We start from the raw sequence: 22,090 nt of genomic DNA, 5'->3' as shown, positions 1-22,090 counted from the left end.
AGCTATCATAACTTTAGTTTCCAAGCTGCAAGTTTGGAACTTTCCTAGGTTTGTTTTATCTCTATACTGAATTCTTTTTGAAAATTTGACCTGAAGTGACTACCTGTGTGAGTGCATGTAAGAAGAATAATTGAGGAAGAAAAAGAGAATCCTTAAATTGTCTCAAATTTTTGAAGATATCAGAAATGATCTGTTTTCAGATGAATCGGTGTGACTTGCATCTGCAACATTGTGGAATTCTCTTTTGATCCATCCTAGTGCTAATGCCAACAGAGATTTCTTGCTGCTTATTGCTTGTGGACCTGGCTGCAGGTCTGCCAGAGCTATGGGAGACTCCTGACACTGTGTCTGCAGGCACTGCAAAAGAACCTTCCTGTGTAGTCAATACCCATAGCTGTTTCTCATTTCGGATTTTTTGTGTATGTGGGACTCCTTTGCAGTCCTGTGTGCCTTTTTGTTTGGGTGCATTGCAAATACATTGCTGGCTGCTGTGTCTAAGATGGCTATACAAGCTCTGTTCATATAACTGCATTTAGTGTTGCTACTTGTTAGTAACAGTTACTTGTAAGTAACTGGACAGTTACGCTCTTGTCAAATCTGTTTGACAGTTACTTGCCATTTGGAGTTGTAGAGAGCCACTGCTTTGACATTATCTTTGTAAGCTATGGCACAGGCATTGTGGGTATCAGGATCATTTCTGCTTCAAGAAATTCATGACACTGTAAATATAAATCAAAGGACTGAAGACTTAAAAATGTAAAGACTGAAGAGAGACCTATCTGTGTTGCAGCATTCGGCTAAAGAGTCTTAATGCAAATACAGACATTGCTTCCCTGGCTCGAAAGGTGGTTGAAGAATGCAAGCTCATTCACCCCTCCAAACTTGCGGAAGTAGAGCAGTTGTTGTACTATCTGCAGAATCGCAGAGATGCCTCAGCGGGAAAAGGTAAATAATACAGGAACAAAGTAGCTTGGAACTGGGGTGCTTCAGCATTGAACAAGGTTCAACAAGGTGTGAGGTTTTTCTAGCTGAGGTCCTAATTGCTTGCTGTGCAAATTCTTCAGAGATAGTGTGAGTGAGGAAGATGTATAGTTAAATTATGCTTGGAAAAAATTACAGTCTTGGAGCGAGATTGGGCGGAATTATCTTTTTAACAATCAAAGGGGGGTTTTTTGTTAGTTAAACGTAGTGTTGATGCTGCTTACTGGCTGCCTCCTGCTTTAGCAGGACTTGAGAGGTACAGATTCCATTATTTGGTGCAGCTTTTTCATATTGCATCTGCACTTGCAGTGACATCAAAAGACTGTATGAGGATCTTCCTAGAAAGATCTCTGTTGTCACCTCTTGCAAGGGTAGATAGTGTTCCTAGGCTGAATTTGCGCTGTCTATAAAGCTGGAGTGAGGAGTTTCAGAGTCTGACAAGGTTTGGTACAGTGTAACAGACAACTTGGTAATTCTCTTGGCTTGCTGTCTTACATTCTTGGTGAACAAATTACTGAGAACAGTAATTCTCTGCTTTGATGCCAAGGCATTTTGGTGGTCCTGTTTATGTCTTAAGTTCATCTTAAACTTTCTGCTCAGGGGACAATTTCATATTTAACATTGATCCTGCATTACCTTGTAGTTAGCAACGTTTCTTGCAGTCATGAAATGGTAAGCTTTGTTCTTAAGTTGGATTCTTATCTTAATAGGATGAGTTTAAAACAAAGATTAATGTTAACAATGCTTTGATTGTAACTGCTTTGGGTGTTTTACCCTCTTTTATTCTCTATATATGTGTCTTTGTATAATCACAGGGCAGCTTTGCCACAGTGTACAAGCAGAATCAAAGCTGCTAGGGTATCTCACTGTGGAAGTCGATTTTGTCAGTCTGCACTTGCTGTAGGGTTTATTACCTTCTGTCTCCCCAGCTGGCTGGGCTGTAACTGATCATTTAGACTGAGGAGTCAAAAGGCATCTGAGGTTTTATTTTGCTCCCTGTGGGCTGTTTAGCTTCAGAAACCTGACATACCTTAGCTGTGTTAGTCTGACAGAGCAGCTGGACACAAAAGGACTTTGACCTTGATTTAACCAGGTTGTTTATTGTAAGAATACTGGGTGTGTTTTTTGCCTGTGAATATGCATAACTTAACTGCAACCTATATCTTGTTCTTTATAGAAAAGAAAGAGAAATCCAGTAAGCCAAAAGATCCACCCCCGTTTGAAGGAATGGAGGTAAATACTGGTGTTAGCAGCGAAATGCAAAACCCGCTTACTTCTTAAGTAAACAGTTATATAAGGGAGTGGGGAGAGGAAATGCTCAATTCTGGGGTGTTTTTGCTTCTTGTTTTTTAAACAAAGAACTTGGTTTGGAAATATTGCACAATGGAATAAAAATCATCTCCATAAAGGGTAAAATATTTGACTTGCATACTTCCCTCTCCAACTATAGCACGCAGCAGGACAGCAAGTGAGGTCTGGAACATCGGACAGGACACAGGGAGTCATGTCTGAGCATCCTTTGTTTTTGTAATTAAATATTCTCAGATTTCCTGGTGTTCATTGGCAGTGATTCTGGATGTGTTGATTTTTTTTTCTTGTATTTTATTTTTTCCTGAGACCTTAACTCAAAGCCGCACACTCTTTTGTCTTGTGATAAAATAACGTTGTGATTGATCGTGTTGAATTGATGTCTGTCTCTGTGAAACCTTTGCTTATGACTGCTTTCAGATTGATGAAGTTGCCAATATCAATGACATGGATGAGTACATTGAATTACTGTATGAGGATATTCCTGACAAGGTGCGTGGCTCTGCCCTCATCCTGCAGCTGGCTAGGAATCCTGATAATTTGGAAGAACTGCTTATCAATGGTAATTTTAAAACCCAGTGGTAACTGTCTTAATGTTCTGCTGTTTATTTGTGGTGCTTTCTTCTCAAGGGAAAAGTAGTTCACCTTTAATCTGGGATTTTCTCTAGTTTGCTAGGCTTTGCTTCTCAGTACATAATAATCTGGCTGTCAAAGCCCAATTGGATCTCTCTACAAATGGATGCTGCTTAGACTGTTCTTAGGTGGGCCTAACACAGAAATCTTCCTGACCTCAATAGGCTTCAGCTGTTTTTTCTCATCATAGTTATTTTGATGCTAAATTAACTTCAGTTGTCATTGCTGCTGGAGACAAGAGAATGCAGAGTTGTATCCTCAAGATCAGGAAACTTGCTTTTGAAAATGGGATTTCCAGGCTGACATAAGTATAGGTGGCCAGTTTCCAAGAGAATTAATAAATTGAATGTGGATGCATCGCCCAAATATTTCACTATCACACCATAGTGTTTTTGTTTATGAATCTTGTCAGAATGCATGATAGGACATTCACACTGCTGTCATTTTGTGTCTGGATACATAGGTGCTGTGCCATGTGCATTTTGAGAGCTACATCAGTGTGGAATAGTGTGTGTCCTCTTGGGGAGGAGTGGCTGGAGAGCAGCCCGGCAGAAAGGGACCTGGGGGTGCTGGTTGACAGCCAGCTGAACATGAGCCGGCAGTGTGCCCAGGTGGCCAAGAAGGCCAACAGCGTCCTGGCCTATATCAGAAATAGTGTGGCCAGCAGGAGTAGGGAAGTGATCGTGCCCCTGTACTCGGCACGGGTGAGGCCGCACCTTGAATCCTGTGTTCAGTTTTGGGCCCCTCACTACAAGAAGGATGTTGAGGTGCTGGAGCATGTCCGGAGAAGGGCAACGAAGATGGTGAGGGGTCTGGAGCACAAGTCTTATGAGGAGCGGCTGAGGGAACTGGGGTTGTTTAGTCTGGAGAAGAGGAGGCTGAGGGGAGACCTTATCGCTCTCTACAACTACCTGAAAGGGGGTTGTGGTGACGAGGGTGTTGGTCTCTTCTCCCAAGTAACCAGCGATAGGACAAGAGGAAATGGCCTCAAGTTGCGTCAGGGGAGGTTTAGATTGGATATTAGGAAAAATTTCTTTACCGAGAGGGTGGTCAGGCATTGGAACAGGCTGCCCAGGGAGGTGGTGGAGTCGCCATCTCTGGAAGTGTTCAAAAAACATGTGGATTTGGCGCTTCAGGACATGGTTTAGGGGACATGGTGGTGCTGGATTAATGATTGGACTTGATGATCTTAAAGGTCCTTTCCAACCTAGTGATTCTGTGATTCTGTGTTCGTAAATACGTATGTGTACATGTATATACATTCTCATTTCCCATTGCTCCCTCTCTTCTGGAGCCGGGGGGAAGGACCTTATAGTCTGTAAAGGTGTCAGACAAACAAAAGATAAGGGCACTCCAAACCAGACCTCTAAAGTGATTGTAGATTCATGTCTTTTGAACTGAGTAATTTTTTTCCTTGGCCCCATTGTCTCTTTTACTGAGCCCTTATACCCCCTACATTCCTTGAGTAAAAGATGACTTCGATGTCTACTCTACCCATCCTGCAATGTCAGCAAGCAAGATTATTGTAAGAATTGGAATGGGAGGGGAATGGTAAGCTGTCAAATAATGGCTTGTCCCCATGAGTGTTGCAAATACTCTAGTGCTTGAAGTTGCCCATTGCTTCTTTTCTCATTCTGAACGTGTAACATGGTGTACATGAAGAGGGACTAGAGAGGGGAAAGTGGATGGAGAAGATAAGTGATTCAGAGTGGAAGAGTAAGCTGAAGTATGACAAGAAGAAATATAAACCAAATTACTAAATAATACAAAGTTGCTACAGGGGGAAAAATAAATAGAAATAAGTGAATGAAAAATGATAGTTGTCAAGATAGAATTTAAAGGGGATTTTGAAGTGAATGTGGTGATGTTTTAGGTAGGGGTCACAGTGTAGTATGGAACATAAAAATAGCAGAGGCCACAAGATCCTAAGGTTAGTGGTAGTTTTAAGATGACCTTAGGGTTTGGTTGCAGTTTTCTTGCATGTCACCTCTTCTTGGGGTTTGTGACTGGATAACCACCCAGGGTACTCTCTATTTTAGTACCGTCTCCAAACAGAACCTGTGAGCTGTGTTACGTGTTAAAGTGAGATACCTCTGAAAATCTTCCATTAGAAAACTGATAGAATAAGGTGTATTCAAATTCTGAGTCTCACAAGATGAGGGAGGTGAAATGCTGATGCTCATTGAGATCTTGTTTCACTTTAGAAACTGCTCTGGGTGCATTGGCTAGAGTGCTGAGGGAAGACTGGAAACAAAGCGTGGAACTTGCTACCAATATAATTTATATTTTCTTCTGCTTTTCAAGGTGAGTGCAGAGTCCCTGTGTATAGAGACATAAGGAACTTCTCTCTGCTTAACATCTTTTCATTTGTTTTCTGCACTGCACTATAAAACCTCACTGAAACGGGAAAAAATTTGCTGAGATGGAAACACACTTGTTATAAATGACAAAACTGAGGCACAAAAAGAACCCCTATGGTGAGGCAGTGTGTAGTAGAGCTGGGAAGAAACTAGTAAGGATTCTGAACTATAGCTGATAGGTGAAGCTGACACCTTTTATTTCCCTCAGCGTTCCTACAGTGAAGAAACAGTATTCAAAACTGAAGTGAGTGCTTGCTCTTATTTAAATATGCCAGTGTTTCAGCATACTCTGCCCAGAAATAATTCAAATGGAATTTGCATTGCAACTTGATTTTAGACCTCTATTATATTTGTGGTGATTAGAGGGTCCTCTGAAGCACTTACAATATGAAAAGTGGGGCTGATTATAAAACATTTTCCTTTACGCATGAAAATGGGAATATGTTTTTATTTTGATTTGGAACAACACATTGTTGCTTGTCCTTCTGTAAGTTTCGAAAAAATTCATATTTTCAGGAGTTGCTTTTGTTTTGAAATAACTTTCCAATAGAGAAGTGTTATAATGGGGCACAGAGTAAATACCTTTTTTAATACTTCATGTGGTGCAGTGTTGGGACATTGCTACCATAGATATCAAAACAGATTTGGGGTTGTTTGCATTTATTTTTTTCCTCACAGGTGTTTTTTCTTGAATGTAGTTTTTCTCAATTTCATGGAATAATCACACACTACAAAATTGGAGCTCTGTGTATGAATATCATAGACCATGAACTGAAGAGACATGAGCTTTGGCAGGAAGAACTTGCTAAAAAGAAGAAAGCTGATATCCTTTTGATATGCTGGGGCAGCTTGATGGCTTATGGCTGATCTTGATAGTCCTTGTAGAGTCATACGAGATGAGCATACAGCAACTTCAGTGAAAGCAGTAGAATTTACTAGAATGTGCAAAATATAATTGCAGATATGAAAAACACAGAGTGAGAAGTTTGGGCTGCTGAAGGGATTAAGCTGAAGTTACTAAAACAACACAAGAAAAAAAGTTTTATCAGCAGTATGTCTTAGGAACATTTTTAGTGACTATTGGGGTGTAATACATCCAGGACTAGGAGGAAAAAAACAAATCATGCTGTAGATTACAGGTGTGGTAAGCTGTTGCTGAGGTAGTGTCTTTACACTGGCTATTCCGTAGATCTCTTGCTTTTTACTAGTGACCGAGTAACACCTTTGAGGACAATAGTCATCTAGACTGTATAACTTTTATCTGAACTCCTTAACTTCTGCAATTTACTTGATGAAGACCCTGAAAATCAAACCCTGAAAAAGGACTATGAGAAAACTTACAAGAAATACCAAGGGCTGGTTGTCAAGCAGGAACAGCTACTCAGAGGTACCAAATCCAAATAGCAAATTATTTCCTTATTGGGGAGTGTCGGTAGAGGGTTCTGTTGGATGCTTCTTATAACCAGGATGTCTTAAACATACAGGATGTGTGGATGGATATGGAAGAGCATTGTCAGAGGACAGGGGGGAGTACTTAATCAGATTGTTTGACAGTATGCTAACAGTTTTTAAAGTGATCCATCAGTCTTAGAGGGAAAATAGCAAAAGTGATGCACCTAACTTTTCTTTGCTTATGATGTTGGTTTGGGAGGAGTTGGATATTCTGGTTTTGTACATTTGAGTTGGGTTGTTTTAACTTAGCCTGTTTCTGACTCAAGTAGAATAGCTTTCACTCTGTCTCAGCTTTTGTACTAAAAAACAGTTAGCATTAGATTGAAATGATCTGAGTGGCAGAGCTTTCCTGTTAAGGGCTTTTTAATGGTTCCAAATGCTATTAAAAAAAAAAAAAATCTAAAAAGCTTCTAGTGATCATAATTATTTTTTTTTCAAAGCTGCTATTAGAATTAATCTTCTTAATGCTTTCTAAACAGGAATAAAAATTATTCATTGTTGGTTTCCTTCAAAATGCATTGGGAAGGGAGTGGAATGCTTCTGAAAGTCTTGTCTTGAGCACTTAATATGTATATAGAGACTTGTTTAGTTCTATTGTCTTTGATCTGTTGGTATGATTTGTTTTGGACTTTGTTAGTTGCACTTTACCTGCTCCTAAATCTTGCTGAGGATACTCGCACTGAGCTGAAGATGAGAAACAAGAACATTGTCCATATGTTAGTGAAAGCACTGGACCGTGATAATTTTGAGCTGCTTATCCTGGTTGTATCTTTCTTGAAGAAACTCAGTATTTTTATGGAGAACAAAAATGATATGGTAAGGCTCATGGTACTTTATTGCAATATTGGAAAGGTATGGATGCTGAAAATTTTCTGTGGTTGGAGGGAAGAGGGAGACACCTATGTCCCCACCTTAAATATCTGTAGCGCTGATTATCCTCTTTTGTTACTAGTTAAAATCAGTAAAAGAAAAGTAGTACAACATCCAGCCATAATATGCTGCAAAAATTTTTGAAGAACTGTCATTACAAACAGTGAAGCTACCTCAAAATATGGTACATGAAATTCCAAATTTTGAAGTCGGCACCACAGAGTCTTGTCATATGCCCACTTCTGGGGATGCCCATGACCCTTCCCCCAAACTAGACTCTTTTGACAGCTTATTATTGTCTTTGCCATGTACGGTCTTGGAAAGAGAGGCAGTTATTCTTTTGCAGCTTGCTAGACTAGTTTACTTATTTCCTAGGTCAGCTTGGTCTTCAAAGGCACCTCACAACTGTTCCTCCATGCTGCCAGCAGCTCCCAAGATCTGCAGGCAATGTTATTCTTCATAAGCTTTTTTCGGTGAAGTCTCAAACTTTTGTAGCATATCTTTTTCATGACTCAAGCTCCAGCCAAGTATCTCCTTTACTGATATCCCAATGGCTTTTAGTAGATACATGCCTTCACTTCTGTGCCTTTATGCCAGTTTGTTAAACGAAATTGATAAATTTTCCTTACCAAAGAGGTAATCTGAGATTAATGTTACACTTAGATCTTCTCATCTCACAATCTGTGTAAATGCAATAGAAAATTGTGTCTTTGTTACTGGAACTGTCATTCACATGCATATGCACTGAACACTGCAGGCAAGGGGCACCTCCCTTATTTATATATGGATATCCTATTAACAAAAGTCAGATACCAAGCATGCGTTTTTGGGGGAATGAAGACTGTTTATCAGGTGATTGGTCATTCATTTAGTTTATACTTGTGTAGTGCCCTGTTCCTTATTAGGAAAATAAGAATTAGCTCTCCAGCCCACTGATCTGCTGGCACACTTTCCACATTCCATTTGATTTAGTGGAAAGACAAATGAAACAAAATTGTTGAATTTATTTTATGGCAGAGTTTTTTAACAGTTTCGAAAAGACTTTTGAAAAGGTTTGTATGCTTCAGGTCAGCTGTCTGTCTGAACATTTGTTACTGATAATAAAGATGATACTTATTTCTCCACCTTATTATTAAGGAAAGCTACTAATGAAGAAGAAGGTATTCTAATATTCATATCAGGCAATAACACAAAAATGTCAAAGGCAAAGTGAACCAAGATTAGTCGTGCAATGCCTGATTCTATGTAAAACTGAATAATCCACATATATTTATAGCACATTCTTTCCTTTGGTATTCAAGTGCCATATTAAATTCAAAGCAGTGAAGTAGGAGTTCTTGCTATCTGATTGTTTCTGATCAAAGGTATCCAGTCAGTTGTTTGATTATTGCGCTATGCCGTGTGGGGAGAGCTGTAGTTTCTTTTCTTAGTATTCGTTCTGTGTGTATTTGTAGCTGGAAGGCTAGTTGCATACATGCAAAAGTCTGAAGAATACAAAGTAATTTTATGTGCCTCCTTCTGGCCAAAGAAGATTCTGGGAAACAAAGAATGAATGCATTTAAAAGATTATATCAAATAAAAACAGAGAAATATTGCTTAAAAGATGATAAAAACTTTCTGAAGTTTTGCCAGTCAGTGCTCGGATGTCTTTTCTGGCTGGTGAAGTGAACATGATCTCAGGAACTGATACCACTTCTTAGTTCCTGGATTCCACTTTTTAATTTGAAAGTGATACATGTTTGAAGATGACTTTCATGCTTTTATTAAATTAATGTACAGGACGGCATGCCTCTTCTGAGAGCACAGGCAAAGTTCTGTCTAGGGGTTCATTTGAAATTCATAATGAAAGGTCTCAAATTCTTTTTGGATGCCAATTTTCTGTCTTTCTTGGTTGGGTATCTCTTTGACTGTAATGTCAGTTGCTCCAGGGTTGCTTGTGTTTAAGTTTAAATGAGTTTCTACTCCCTTCCCCCCCCGACCCCACAATCTAGTCATGTGAGTGATGTCTTGACCACATTCTTGCAGTATTCCAACTGTGAGGAATATTTCCAAGACATCTGAACTGTTTGGTTCAAAAACTTTTTTAATCAACATTACCCAGTAACCCAATCTAGAAGACTTCAACCACAAAGGCATAAGCAAAGCTGCTTCAGATGAAAATGCATTGACAGTCACTATTATGGGTACAAATTGGATATGTATTTGCATACGCGTGCGTGCGAATACATGAGAGGGCTTTTACACTGAGGGCAAAGCTAAGTTTGGATTGATTATGGATTTTGCTTTTTCTTGACACACAGGTTGAAATGGATATTGTTGAAAAACTTGTGAAAATGGTACCCTGTGAACATGAAGACCTGCTGAACATCACTCTTCGACTCTTACTAAATCTGTCCTTTGACACAGGCCTGAGAAATAAAATGGTACAAGTTGGTCTGCTTCCCAAACTCACTGCACTTCTAGGTATGTTTTCTTTTGTTCTAACATAAATGTTTCATCAGGGACAATGAAGCTGTTTGCATCATGATATCGTGTACCTAAAAGTTGCTACGTCATTCTTCTCTTTGCTAAAGAAGGTCCTCACTACTCCCAGTTTTTTATCATTCAAATCATCTTTTCAGATGCAGGTGTAAATGGAAGTTTGAAATAATGTGGTTCCCAGTAGATTTATTCCTAGGTTCTCTTAAACTGTTGAATGAGTCTTCTGGTCTTTAAAAATAACTTTGATAGTTACCTGAAAACCATGTGAGCTGACACATGGGTAATGCTCGTAATTTTGGGGGAGCATGTAGGAAAAGTAGCCAGCAACTTCACAGAGCCTAGCTGATGGAGGATACCAACTATCTTGGGGTTTTTTTAATGGAACTTTATATACCTGCTGCCTCTTGCTACCTTAATGGTGCAGATAGAGAGATCAGAAATTCCCAGCTTTGTCAGCTTCAACTCTAGGCAGTACTGATTTTTAGACTTTCAGTTTGATAGTCTGTAATTTGTGTTAAGGTCATGTGAGTACTTAAGATAAAGTGAAACTTTTTGTTGTCCATAGGGGAAAGCCATGGAGACAATAAGGAGTTTGGAAAAAGCAGAGGATTGTCCAATTTGATCATTGTTGTACGCTGGAGTTCTCAGGAGGGAGTTTTTATTGCTCCTTGTGTGTTTTTTGACTGATACTATCTAGAGGCTGCTCTGGTAGATAGACTAAATGTTTAGCAAGATTTGGCCATAAGAATTGCCGACTGCTCTATTTTAAGCGGGAGTTGAGAATCTTGTATTGTGGAGCACTAAATATGTGAAACACTGATGTAAGACATTGTCAAAGCTTTCTGAGATATGCTGGGTTTGGGATCTGCTAAATCCAGTGCAGCTGGTGTATCTAGGTGTGATGGAACAAGTGGGATGCAATGGTGAAGCTATGAGCTTTCTCCCCTAGCTTTGTATATAGTCTCAGGATTGTTTGCCTTCTCAATTTTACATTCAACCTCAACATGGCTTTATCACTGTTTAGTATACAAGTTAATACCATGAAAACTTACACTGCTTTGGAAGCCTTAATCCTGTTGGTGATTAATATAACAGCTACTTGATATATCCTCAGATACCTGAAATGCCTCGGATGTTTTTACACTTTCTGCCCCACAACCATGTTCATACTTGATATATCCTCCTCTGGGCTGAGCTAGGAGGAAGCAGCAAAATGGCATTTGGAATCCCTCTGCTTTATACTTTTTTTTCCTTGAGACGATGTTATTTGGCAGTAAACTGAGAAATGGAAGCTGGTCAGGAAATACATTTTTTTTTTTTCTCATTTGAGAGAGGAACTTGCTAGGTAGTCTGGTTCAGCTTGGATTGTAAGCTTTTTGGAGCAGGAACTTGTCTCTCTTGTACAGCAGCTAGTACTATGGTCTAAGGCTAGGGCTTCTGAGTGCTTGTCACCCCAAGCAATGGCATGACACAAATCACTAAGAAGTCCCTGCTCCCAGAGATTTGCCATTTAATGTCAGACTAAACTATCAGTTAAGTGTCTGCTTTCTAGTGTCTGATTCTAATGGGGAGAGGACAATTTATTTTCAAATGCCATTCTCTTGGACTTAAACAGCCTTCTGCACAGGCCTACTTCTAGCTCAGAAGAACTGGCTGCTAAAATTGCAGTCTGCTCCTGAAGTGGCTGTTAGGATGAACTCCAGCAAGTTCTATGAGTACTTCCAGAAGCTTCACTGTCTGTTTGGCTCCACAGGTAGTGGTTCTTTCCTTGACTTGGATGTTTGACCCTTTTTCTTTCCCTTTTTTATTTCTTTCCCCCCACCCATAGAGACATGTGCTGTTTGCCTTAGCTCTTCCCTGTAGAATTGCTTGATACTTATTTTGTAGTGTGCTGGTTAGAAAATGTAGGTAAAAATATCATCTATTATTTCACTTGTTTCTTAAGCCAGCTCTGTGATTTGTGAGACTCTTCTTAATATGGTTCAAATCAAATAATTCTCAAATACATCACTCTGTGTATCCTGTCTCAGGGAAGCCTGCTACCTTAATAGTAAAATAATCATGTGCCAAATGCTTCTCTTATACAGGTTACTTGGGTATTAAACACACATTATTCAAGTCAGTACCCTTCAGCTTACATTTGCAGGTCACCTTAAAATGCTAACACACCTCAACAGCTGTTGACAAGTTACCATACAGCTCCTAATGCCAAGAGGTCAAGTTTGTTGATTCAGCCTACTGAAATTTAACATTTGTGTGTGCGGTGCCTTTGAGACTTTAGCACTGGCTTTGAGATGAGTATAAATTAAGAGTAGTAGGTGTTTAAGGGGAGAGTTGAGATTGTAAAGAATTAAAAGACAGGATTTGTCAGGCAGCAGTTTAGGGCTGAGCACTGAGGTGGCTGTAGTCTGCAATTCTGGAAGATGTGTGGCTTTCCCAAGGGACACTTGCTGGCTTGGGAGCAGGAAGGCTCTAAATGTAGGTGGACGCTGGAAGCAGAGAGGATGGACTGGCTTCAACTGAGCTATCAAAGGAATGGATTAAGTAAGGCATTGTCCTGGTTTCAGCCAGGATAGAGCTGGTTTTCTTCACAGAAGCTAGTGTGAGACTGTGTTTTGGATTTGGGATGAGAAATTGTTGATAATGTGCTGATGTTTTGGGTTGTTGCTGAGCAGTCAAGGACGGTCCAGCTTCTTGTGCTGGCCTGCCAGCGAGCAGGCTGGGGGTGCACGGGGAGCTGGGAGGGGACACAGCCGGGACAGCTGACCCAGACTGGCCAAAGAGATATTCCCTACCATACGACGTCATGCCCAGTACATAAACTGGAGCTGGCCGGGGGGTGGAAATCACTGCTCGGGGACGGGCTGTCGATCACGGGGTGGTGAGCAATTGCTGTATTGGGCATCACTTGTTCTTGTACCTTCCTTTGTTGGTATTATCATTGTTGTTCCCTTCTTTCTTTCTGTCCTATTAAACCGTGTTTATCTCAACCCACGAGTTTTTTTTCCCAATTCTCTTCCCCGTCCCACTGCGGGAGGGGGAGTGAGCGAGCGGCTGCGTGGTGCTTAGTTGTCGGCTGGGGCTAAACCACGACAGGCATGGATACATTGGAGAAAGACCATCTTCTTTCTTTCCCTCTCGCTCCACGGGGTGTTGAGGCTGCTGTTGAAAGCGTGGAGATGAGAAATTCTGCTTAGTCTTGGTTTCCATTTTAATTAGCCATTTCTTTTTAATAGTGCCAATGCCTGCTTCCCCATGTAGCTTTGCCAGTCAACACCACTTGCTAGTTTTCGTGGCTTCTCTTCACAAGTCTGAAGTATAGTATATGACAAGACTCTTCTCACTCCCTCCAGGCACCCAAGTTAATCAACTACAGCTGATCTTTGTTATGCTCTGAATCTCAAAGAACTGGGTGCAGTTGAGGGAAATTTGGCTTCAGCTTTGAGATCAGAAGCTGGAGCAGAGCTGTGGAGGCCTATGAGGTGCAGCCTGCTGAATTAATTTTTTTCCATACACAAGCTGCTTGAGGTATGAAAAGAGATTGTATTGGTGGCTTTGCTTTAATACTTAGAAATTTTATTTACAGAGGTGATGTTTCTTTTTTCTACATTCTCTGTGTGAATGCTTTAGTGCCAGTATATCTGGAGGATGGCTTCAGTGGGTTAAGGTGAGGATTCATCTGAATTCACAGTGGTTTAAACTAGATGTTTGCCTGAAATGTGGAAAATGCGAATTCAGTGCCCTCTAATCATCACCTTGGAAGGAAAGACCAAATCAGCACGCTGTAGACTATTCTGTGGAGATTTGCTTCACTCTTACAGTGCTCTCATTTTGCTTTGCATGGCATAATTCAAGTGAAGTGGAGGAGTGACTTGCTCCAAATACAGTAGAATTTAGGTAGTATATTTGGTTGTGGAAAGTATTTTCACTGAAAGGGGGAAACGTAGAGCTGAACTTTAAGAACACGGGTGAAGGAAAGATCTGAATCTGTTAATGCTTTTCCATTGTTGGACAGAAGGGAAATGTTACCCTTTTTCATAATCCTTCCCCCAGATGATGTGATTGGTTCCTAAAGTAAATGCCCTGGCAGCAAACAGAAGCAAACATTGTCTACAAGGAAGAATAAAAAGCCTCACTTCTTGTTTGGACCTAATCCACTTTGTTTTTCAGTTAACAGGCCAAACCAAATACAAAATTTTTAGTACAGCTCTCTTAAATATACGCACAGCTTGTGATTCACATTCTTCTAATAAGGGTGCTATTTTGTGCTGTGTCTGAGTGGTTTCTTAGCCTTTGTGAAGTGAAACAAATAGTTCTCCATTCTCCATGAGCACAGCAGGCAGTTTGTACAGCAGAACCGGCTGAGTGCTGCTGTGTGTGTTAATGGCAGGCTGCAAACTCGTCTTGGTGGACCCCCTATTCAGAAGGAGCTCCTGGCAGGATGTGGGTGTGGCAGCCAGTACTGGGGTTTCTGTATCCACCCATGAGTTAGTTACTCCTCTCAAAAGGATATAAATGATGATAAGGAATGGAGCAGAAGCTGTTACAGTGGGAACTGTGTTCTGCTTAAAGGGTGAAAGGAGTAAGTCTGGCTGCATGCGGGGAGCAAACGTTTTTTTTACATGGTGTGTGCGTTCATCCCTTGGACAGTTCTTAGGTGTACTGAATGCATATTGTCTTGAAATGCCACTTGCTTTTCATTTACTTCCCTGTGCAAGCCATGCTTAGAGAATGAAAATACATTATGCCTGGAAGTCAAGTCTAAAGTGTATCTTCTTGGTTGCTCAAAATTACTAGCTGCTTTTGAAAACCAAGGACTGACTGAACACAGGTATTGATGAGCTGAAAAGTGGGTGGGTCACAAAACAGTACCAGTTGCAAATAGGGCCCAAATGGAACCTTGAGTACAGAAGGATTGTACATATGGCTGTGAAAGTGTTACACAGTGCCAAGGTGTTCAGTCTTAAAAAGATTTTAGGTGGTGATGAACATCTTGGGTTATGTTTTCCAGTATAGATTACAGTGACTGAAAGAAAATTGGCTTTCTGGGTTTGTATTCAGCCAAGTAGATGAGTATTTGTTATACAACACTCTGAAATAACAGTACAATCAGTCCCAAGTAGCAATAGTATAGTTTTGCCAGTAACAGTATGTGTCGAGCCTATATGCCATATAAACGTGAGCATCCTGGCCTGATGTTCTTTATTTCTTGGTGTTCCAAGACTTGGTATCAGGTAGTAGTGACCTGACATAGAAGGCTGAGACCTGACAGACATAGAAGTCTTAAGAGCTGTGCAATAGCTTGCAAGAGTAGGTTAAACTTTTCTATAATAAGTTCTTTATTTAAGCTGGAGATAGCCAGAGCAGAGGGTGACTTTGACAGTTTGATTTAGTCCTCACTGAAGAGTCTGTCTCCACTAGGTTCATTGATAGAATTTTTGAGAGTTTTATTATCTAAAATCTGCTCTGGAAATCTGGAAACTGATGAAATTCCTCTGATATCTTTCCATTCTTTACAAGTTAGGCTTAATGAGCAATCAAAGAATTGCCAAGCAGTTTTATGTTTGGTTTCTTAATGAACAAGTCTTGATATGGTATACAGTCAAGCTGGATTATATGTGGACTGCTGTTTAAAAACCCAAGAAGTACTTTGCTCTCTAATTAACGGAGTGCTGTGGGTTTTTAATGTTCTATTCCTTTTATGAAAGTTTCTTTTAAGAAGGCTTAAAGTAGATGTGTTCTCTTTATGAGTTCACTTGGCCTTTTTGTAATGAACTTATTATGGAGCTTCACACATCTGTTGAAAAATGGAGCTTCTTATAGGCTACTGCAGTGTTTTTTCTAACTTTAATAGGCCTCGTTTATCCTATAAAGAAACATACATTTTCTTACCTGATCAAGTGAGCAAACAATAGGGGTCAGATGTGGCAAAGCCCCTAACAAAAAGCACATGTCCCAGCCATCAGGGTGAGGTAAAGTCATATCGGGATTGCTTGAAGTTATTAATGGCAGTAAAATTTATGCTTCCTCCTGTTTTCCCAATTAAATTGAGAAACCTTTTTTTTCCGAAGGTGGCTCTGCAGCAGCTGGTTCCAATACTTGTTGTGTGAATATTGCCTGGGGTGTCTCCATTCCTTTATAGTAGAGGCTGGCTGAAGCACATTAAGTAACAGTTCAAATACAGGGACCAGTCTGTTGGAAAGCAGTAATTATTAAGGGATTTATTTTAATGGTGATTTTTTTTTATCATTTGTGGTCAGTATGGCCAAGGCTTAAAATAAAAAACCCACAACAACAAACAAACAAAACCCCACCGAAAGAAACACAAAACAAAAACATTTCTTAACATTCAACTTCTAAACCCTTATTAATGTCCTGCAAATAAACCTAGCATGTTTAACTGACTTAAGGAGTTGGGTGCAGAATATGTCTTAGAACCCAGCACTTATTTAGATACCTTAACTATGGATTAGACAGCAAACTTTAGTAGTATTAAAGAAAAATTGACTTCTGATGTTGAGAAATGTAGAATTCAAACCAGAGAGATGTCAGTGTTGCTAATACTGTGTTTGAAGCAGAAATAGAATCCCAACTAACTTTAAGGTAAAAGCCTTCACCATATCCCTGCTTTGTGCTGCTGGTAAATTGTAGTGAATTGTCAGGAAAGAATAACTGAAATTCATAACATCATATTTTTAGATAAGCTTACAAGTTTTTGAAGTCTATTATCTAAGATTTTTATGACTCCTTTAACACTGTCAAAAATCGGAAACTGTTTTTCCATTTTGTAGCAATTACAGGTGGAACCTTGCTAATCTGAACACTCAGCTTCTGACTGTTCATGTGAGTGAAAGCTCATTGTGGTGTGCTGCTCACAAGTGCGCGTGTATTTAGCTGTGTTGTTAGCCTCTTTAACGATGAGGATAACTTTCATGTAACACAAGAAACTAACTTAATCAGTGTTGACTGAAAAATAGAAATGCTTATGGCAGTAGCAAGGACAGGGGAAATGGCAGCAATCTAAAGATGAGAGCGCCAAGTTGTTGGAAAAATGGGAAGGATCACCTGAGCCAGTATTTCTACTGTGGAGCTTACAATATGTGACTGCATAATTAATTGAATTCTTTTAATTGTTTCTTTGCATATTGCAAAAGCAAATTAATACTTATCAGTAAAAAGTAAATCTAGTCTTCTGCATGTACTGTTGACATCTGAAAGCTTTACAAGGCATAACTTGGATGCCTAAAGCATGACAGAACAGAAACAACCAGCTCGAATTCCTTGGAAAACGTCTGTAAAGAAGATTGGGGCACTTCTTCTAGTTTTCCTAATCTGTAGTAAAATCTTCATAAAGCCTGTATGAGGACCTATGAGAGAGGAGCGCCTTTTCCAGAGCCGTTGTGAAGCTTGCAAGAGAGGGATGGTCTCAAAGATAATGTGGAACAATTTTGCAGATGTAGTAGTCCCATAGATCCCAAGGCTTTTACAAGTTCAGACATTAGAGGGAAGGTGACAGTCTGCTTTCCCTTTTGGAAATGTGGAACCATCTTAACCCACAAGTTTCTGCCTATTATCTAAGAGTTTCTCAGATGATCTACTCCAATGCAGGAGACCAGCTGCAGATTCCCCATGTCTGCAGTTGCTAAGGTGAGAAGTCCTTTGTCAGCTGATAGTATTATCTTCAGATAATACTTCAGACTCAGTATTATCTTTGAGCTGAAGAGGGAAGACATGTGCTAACATAAAAATTTCTTGCACTATAGTGAGTATAGTGCTAGTATATCTCTATAAAATCTATTTTTGTTCCTTTGGTCTCTGACATACACATGTTTTGCAGTATGGGTTCTAGTTTTACATATTTGAGTAGTCTCATTGCATAAAGCAAAACTTTCTTTGTGAGGCTGAGGCCTCAAATACCTTTTTATTCTTTTTGGAAAATCTGTGAGATCTGTGAGAAACTTGTAGATCATCAGCAAATGACATTTTAACTAACAAAACTGTAATGTTTTCACAATGAGAAGAATATAATTGAATTGTTTTACCTCTCTTCCAAGACTTTGCCAGTAAAGGTATGCTGGTGCTTGCACAGGAACAATATGTCTTGAATAATACAGAACTTAATTCTTGTTATCTGGAAGACTAAAAAGCTGAGACAATATTTAACTCCACTTTTTGGGCTTAGTAGATTTGAACTTCAGCTTTGTGCTTCATTAACTTTGAAATATGGGCAAAACCAGTTTCCATTTCAATGTGGTAAAGCATCCCTTTCTCAGCATCCTGCATTATTTTTTTTTCCTCCTTTGAGCCGGAGCATTTTGAAATATAGCTGCACTATCCATTCAGAACTGAGGCTGCTCTGCTCTGGAGCTGTGCACCCGCACAGTCAGCAGCATGGAGTACTTCCACCTATTTCCATTCCCACTGAATTCCAAACAGGAAGATTGGAAGGGTGTGTTGAGAGCAGAGAAGTCTGTATATTTTCTAGTAATTGTAATTGGAGCGGTTGATGTTGTTGAATGAAATATAGTGCAGATATGGCAAAAATTATGCATGTCCTTCTATACATTTCCATTTGATTGTACAGCATTTAATTTATATAGCTTAGTGGAGACTTATAAAAGAACAGCTTTGCGTGGAATTTTTTCCACCTACTTTGGAAGTGGATGCTTTCTTAGTTTGATTCAAACTAGGAACGATCTCTTCTAATTTCCATTTTCTTGTAATAATGGTAGTTAAGTCTTTTTCTATCTCTTGCTCTCCTCCTTGGTCATAACTTGACCCAAAAAATTTATTTTATGGAGAAAAGAGAAATAGCTTTATCTTATTCCTTCAGGGATAATCCTATTGCCACCTGTTTTCTCTCTAATTTGAACTTCTAATTTATTCATCTCTGGTTTGTATGGGATATTAAAACCAATCATATTCCAATTTATGTGTGAATTCATATGAGTTCAAGTATCATTGGTTGTGGGACATCCTAAATAACAATTTTTTTTTCTGTAGAATGAGCAAGCCTCAAAAAAGGACATGTCTAAGTTTAGCAGTATGTTGTCTACCCAGTGGCTATGCTTTGTTGTCTTTTATGAGTAGCAGTACTGCAGTGAGCTGTTTACTGTATATTTTTCAGTCTGTTTTGCATAGAGTTCCAGGCAAAGAAATTGAGCCTGGGGCTCCAGATGTGCAGCGTCATTTTTGTCTGTAGCTGTAACATTAAATAACTCGACCTAAATTAGTCATTTATTAGTCCTTTGGCTTAGAAATCATCATTATACTTCCTTCTTTGCTTCCTAGAAAAAAAATTGTATCCATGTTTCAGATGTGGCATGTACTTAGTTCTTTCAGAGAAGGAAAAAAAAAACACCAACCCTAACCATGGTGAAATCAGGGTGTTAAGTTAGGCTTATAGTGTGAAGCCAGTTTCAAATAAAATAAAGGTGGCACAAGAGGGGTTATTAGTATGTAATTAATATCATAATGTATTATTTACGATGCTTAGTCTTCTTGAGTATAAGCAGATTTGAAAATTCTTTCAGGTTCTCTTGATAAAATAAACTGATATATCCAATACGATTTATATTTACATATGTAAATCAAACCAGTATGTGTCTAAACCACACATGGAGTAACTTAGTCCAACTGTTGCAGCGCTGATTGCAAGGAATAATGTGGGATAGAGGTAAGCAGGGATACCTTTCTATCATTTCCTAGGATCACAGCTCATTATGATATATGTGTATAAACTCTTGATTTCAATGTTTTCTGACAGCAGTGTGAGACAGTGTGTAGATCTGATGTTCAGTTTGTAACATTCTTATCCATGTAGGTTTCTTGTTTGCCTAATTTTGCAGCAGATTTGACTTGAGAGTATCAGTTTGAAACTGAAGTAAAGGTTCACTCTGCCATTTTAATAGGTATTTACCTTCATTTGTGTTCTGGTTTTTATGTAGTGTAGTTAATGTTTTACACCTGAGTTGGATAGGGTATATTTCATATCTAATGTGGAGACATTGATGATTCCATTAGAAATGATGACTGCTTGAATTACTGGTAGTGTTACACTCAAATAATTTAATCCATAATTTATATTCTCATTTTTACTTTAGCATTTGAAAGCTGAGTGCTGTTACTGAATTGGCATTTCATTTTTACAGCTTTAGGGTTTCTCTTTTGTTGGAGCTAATGGAGGATTTTTTCTTGGTAACCTCACAAACTCAACCAAAATGTAGGACCTGATCTCGTGATCAAGAAATCATATGGTTTTTTTCTTTAGCTTCTGCTACTAGTACCATTTAGATCTTTAACCTGAGTAAGAACTAGACATGGAATTCAGGCATTGGTCCGCAGAACTGGCACATGGCTTCTTATTAATGTTCAAAGGCTAAAAATCTGAAGCCATTTTGAACTCAGAACCCATCATGTATTTATTTCCCTCTCTAATTTGCAGAAAACTAGTTGTGAAAACAGCCCGAGGGACCTGATATTTTTCCATCCCAGCTGCTCCAGCTGAACTACAGCTGCAAAAAAAATCTAAGTATTGTTTCTATAAACTGTTGAGTGTATTTTATAACACAATAATTCCCACAAAATCAGTAACTGCAGTTAATGACCGGTTTGTTAAGGCATTAACTGCACTCAGCTGGGAATGACCAATTTCTCTGGAATGGCTGTATAAGAACTAAGGATAATTCAGTAACACTTTCAAATAATTATTTGGTTAATTAATGGTAAATTTTTGTGGAAATCCTATCAAAGTACTTGTGACCCCCACATTTAATATCCAATGAGTTCATTATGATTCATGTTTTATTGCCATAAATACCAGAAGAATCCATAATGACTAGGCTATTATTTTCCAGGGCTGCCCTTACTGCTTTAGGCCATTTGGCTATTCCACCTTCAGTCATAAAAAAGCTCGATGCTCAAAACTACCAGTATTTGTAGGCCACAACTTTCTGGCACCCCACCAAAACATTGGTGATTTTTATGAACACGTTTGGCAGAGATCTGTTTTTTCTTTTCTTTCTCTTCTTTTTCTAGTTAGGGGAGTAATTGATGCCTACTGTACCAAGTCATAAGGAAGTCTTTCTTGCAGTGTCTGCTTTCTCATGTGTGGCCTTCAGTAGTGGTCAAAAATAGCAGAAAAGGTATCACTTCTGTGCTTTGGAAAGCTGCTCTCCAGCCAGGTACTGGGCAGGGTTTGAAATTTTTACAGCAAAGTTTCTAAGCAATGATTGACTTAGGTCTTTATTCATTATCATTCAGATGAGTATAAAATAATATTTTTTTTTTTTTAAAGTTACGTTGGTACTGCATATTCAAGTAATAGTCAGTCGGTGCCAGTTTATATTTTTGGGAGTGAAGTCCCTATGTAAAAGGATGGCAGTTGGCCTGTTGGTGGATTTTTCAGTCTTTACCTTTTATACAGTCTTCAGCCTGCAAGATGATGCTAAGTGTTTAAAATGCTGTAGCTGTTGAATCTATTCTCTTCCTAATTTTAACAAACTAGTTATGCACAGTTTCCAGTCAACTTTCCAGTAGGCTTTATGCTTCTTTATTGAGTGCGAGATTAACAATTGCATTAAATTGTGCTGGCTGTGCTTAGAAACAACCACCTCCTCTTGATTTTCCTGAAGTATTTGATTCTTTGGCTCATGAGTTGCCACTGTTCTGCATAAGAATGAAAAAAGTCAGGAGGCTCTGCTTTTTCTCCACTAAAGTGCTTCCATGGGGAAAGTGTGGCAGTGAAACTTCCAGAGATCCGCCTGAAATTCTGTCCTTTCTGGGAAATTAAAATTAAATTCAACTTAAAATGCATACACCATTAAATATTTAAACGCTATTTTAGCTGCACACTGTTTTCTTTTAACTCCAGTTCTGTAGTTTATTTTCATGTCCAGGTTAGTAGAATTCAGGATTTTTTTCCATTTACTCACAATTGAAAAAATACTCCCATGCTCAGCCTGTGAGTTAAATGCTCTAAACCCCTCTGTTCCCTATGTTGACAG

General features: G+C 39.1%; 1 protein-coding gene across 1 annotated transcript in view; it reads left to right on the top strand.

Annotated features, from left to right (window-relative positions):
* Positions 1-22,090, top strand: part of KIFAP3 (kinesin associated protein 3) — a gene marked incomplete at its 3' end in the record, with an annotated part of 74,606 nt that overhangs the window by 5,605 nt on the left and 46,911 nt on the right. The window contains exons 3-10 of the mRNA XM_082002614.1: positions 791-945; positions 2,159-2,214; positions 2,710-2,851; positions 5,127-5,226; positions 5,981-6,105; positions 6,571-6,669; positions 7,372-7,550; positions 9,905-10,067. Coding sequence (XP_081858740.1) covers positions 791-945; positions 2,159-2,214; positions 2,710-2,851; positions 5,127-5,226; positions 5,981-6,105; positions 6,571-6,669; positions 7,372-7,550; positions 9,905-10,067 — 1,019 coding nt within the window. The remainder of the gene's footprint in view (positions 1-790; positions 946-2,158; positions 2,215-2,709; positions 2,852-5,126; positions 5,227-5,980; positions 6,106-6,570; positions 6,670-7,371; positions 7,551-9,904; positions 10,068-22,090) is intronic.

Source organism: Phaethon aethereus (assembly GCF_964289735.1).
Source record: "Phaethon aethereus genome assembly, chromosome: 8".
NCBI lineage: Eukaryota > Metazoa > Chordata > Aves > Phaethontiformes > Phaethontidae > Phaethon > Phaethon aethereus.
This window is presented reverse-complemented; position numbering and strand designations above follow the sequence as displayed.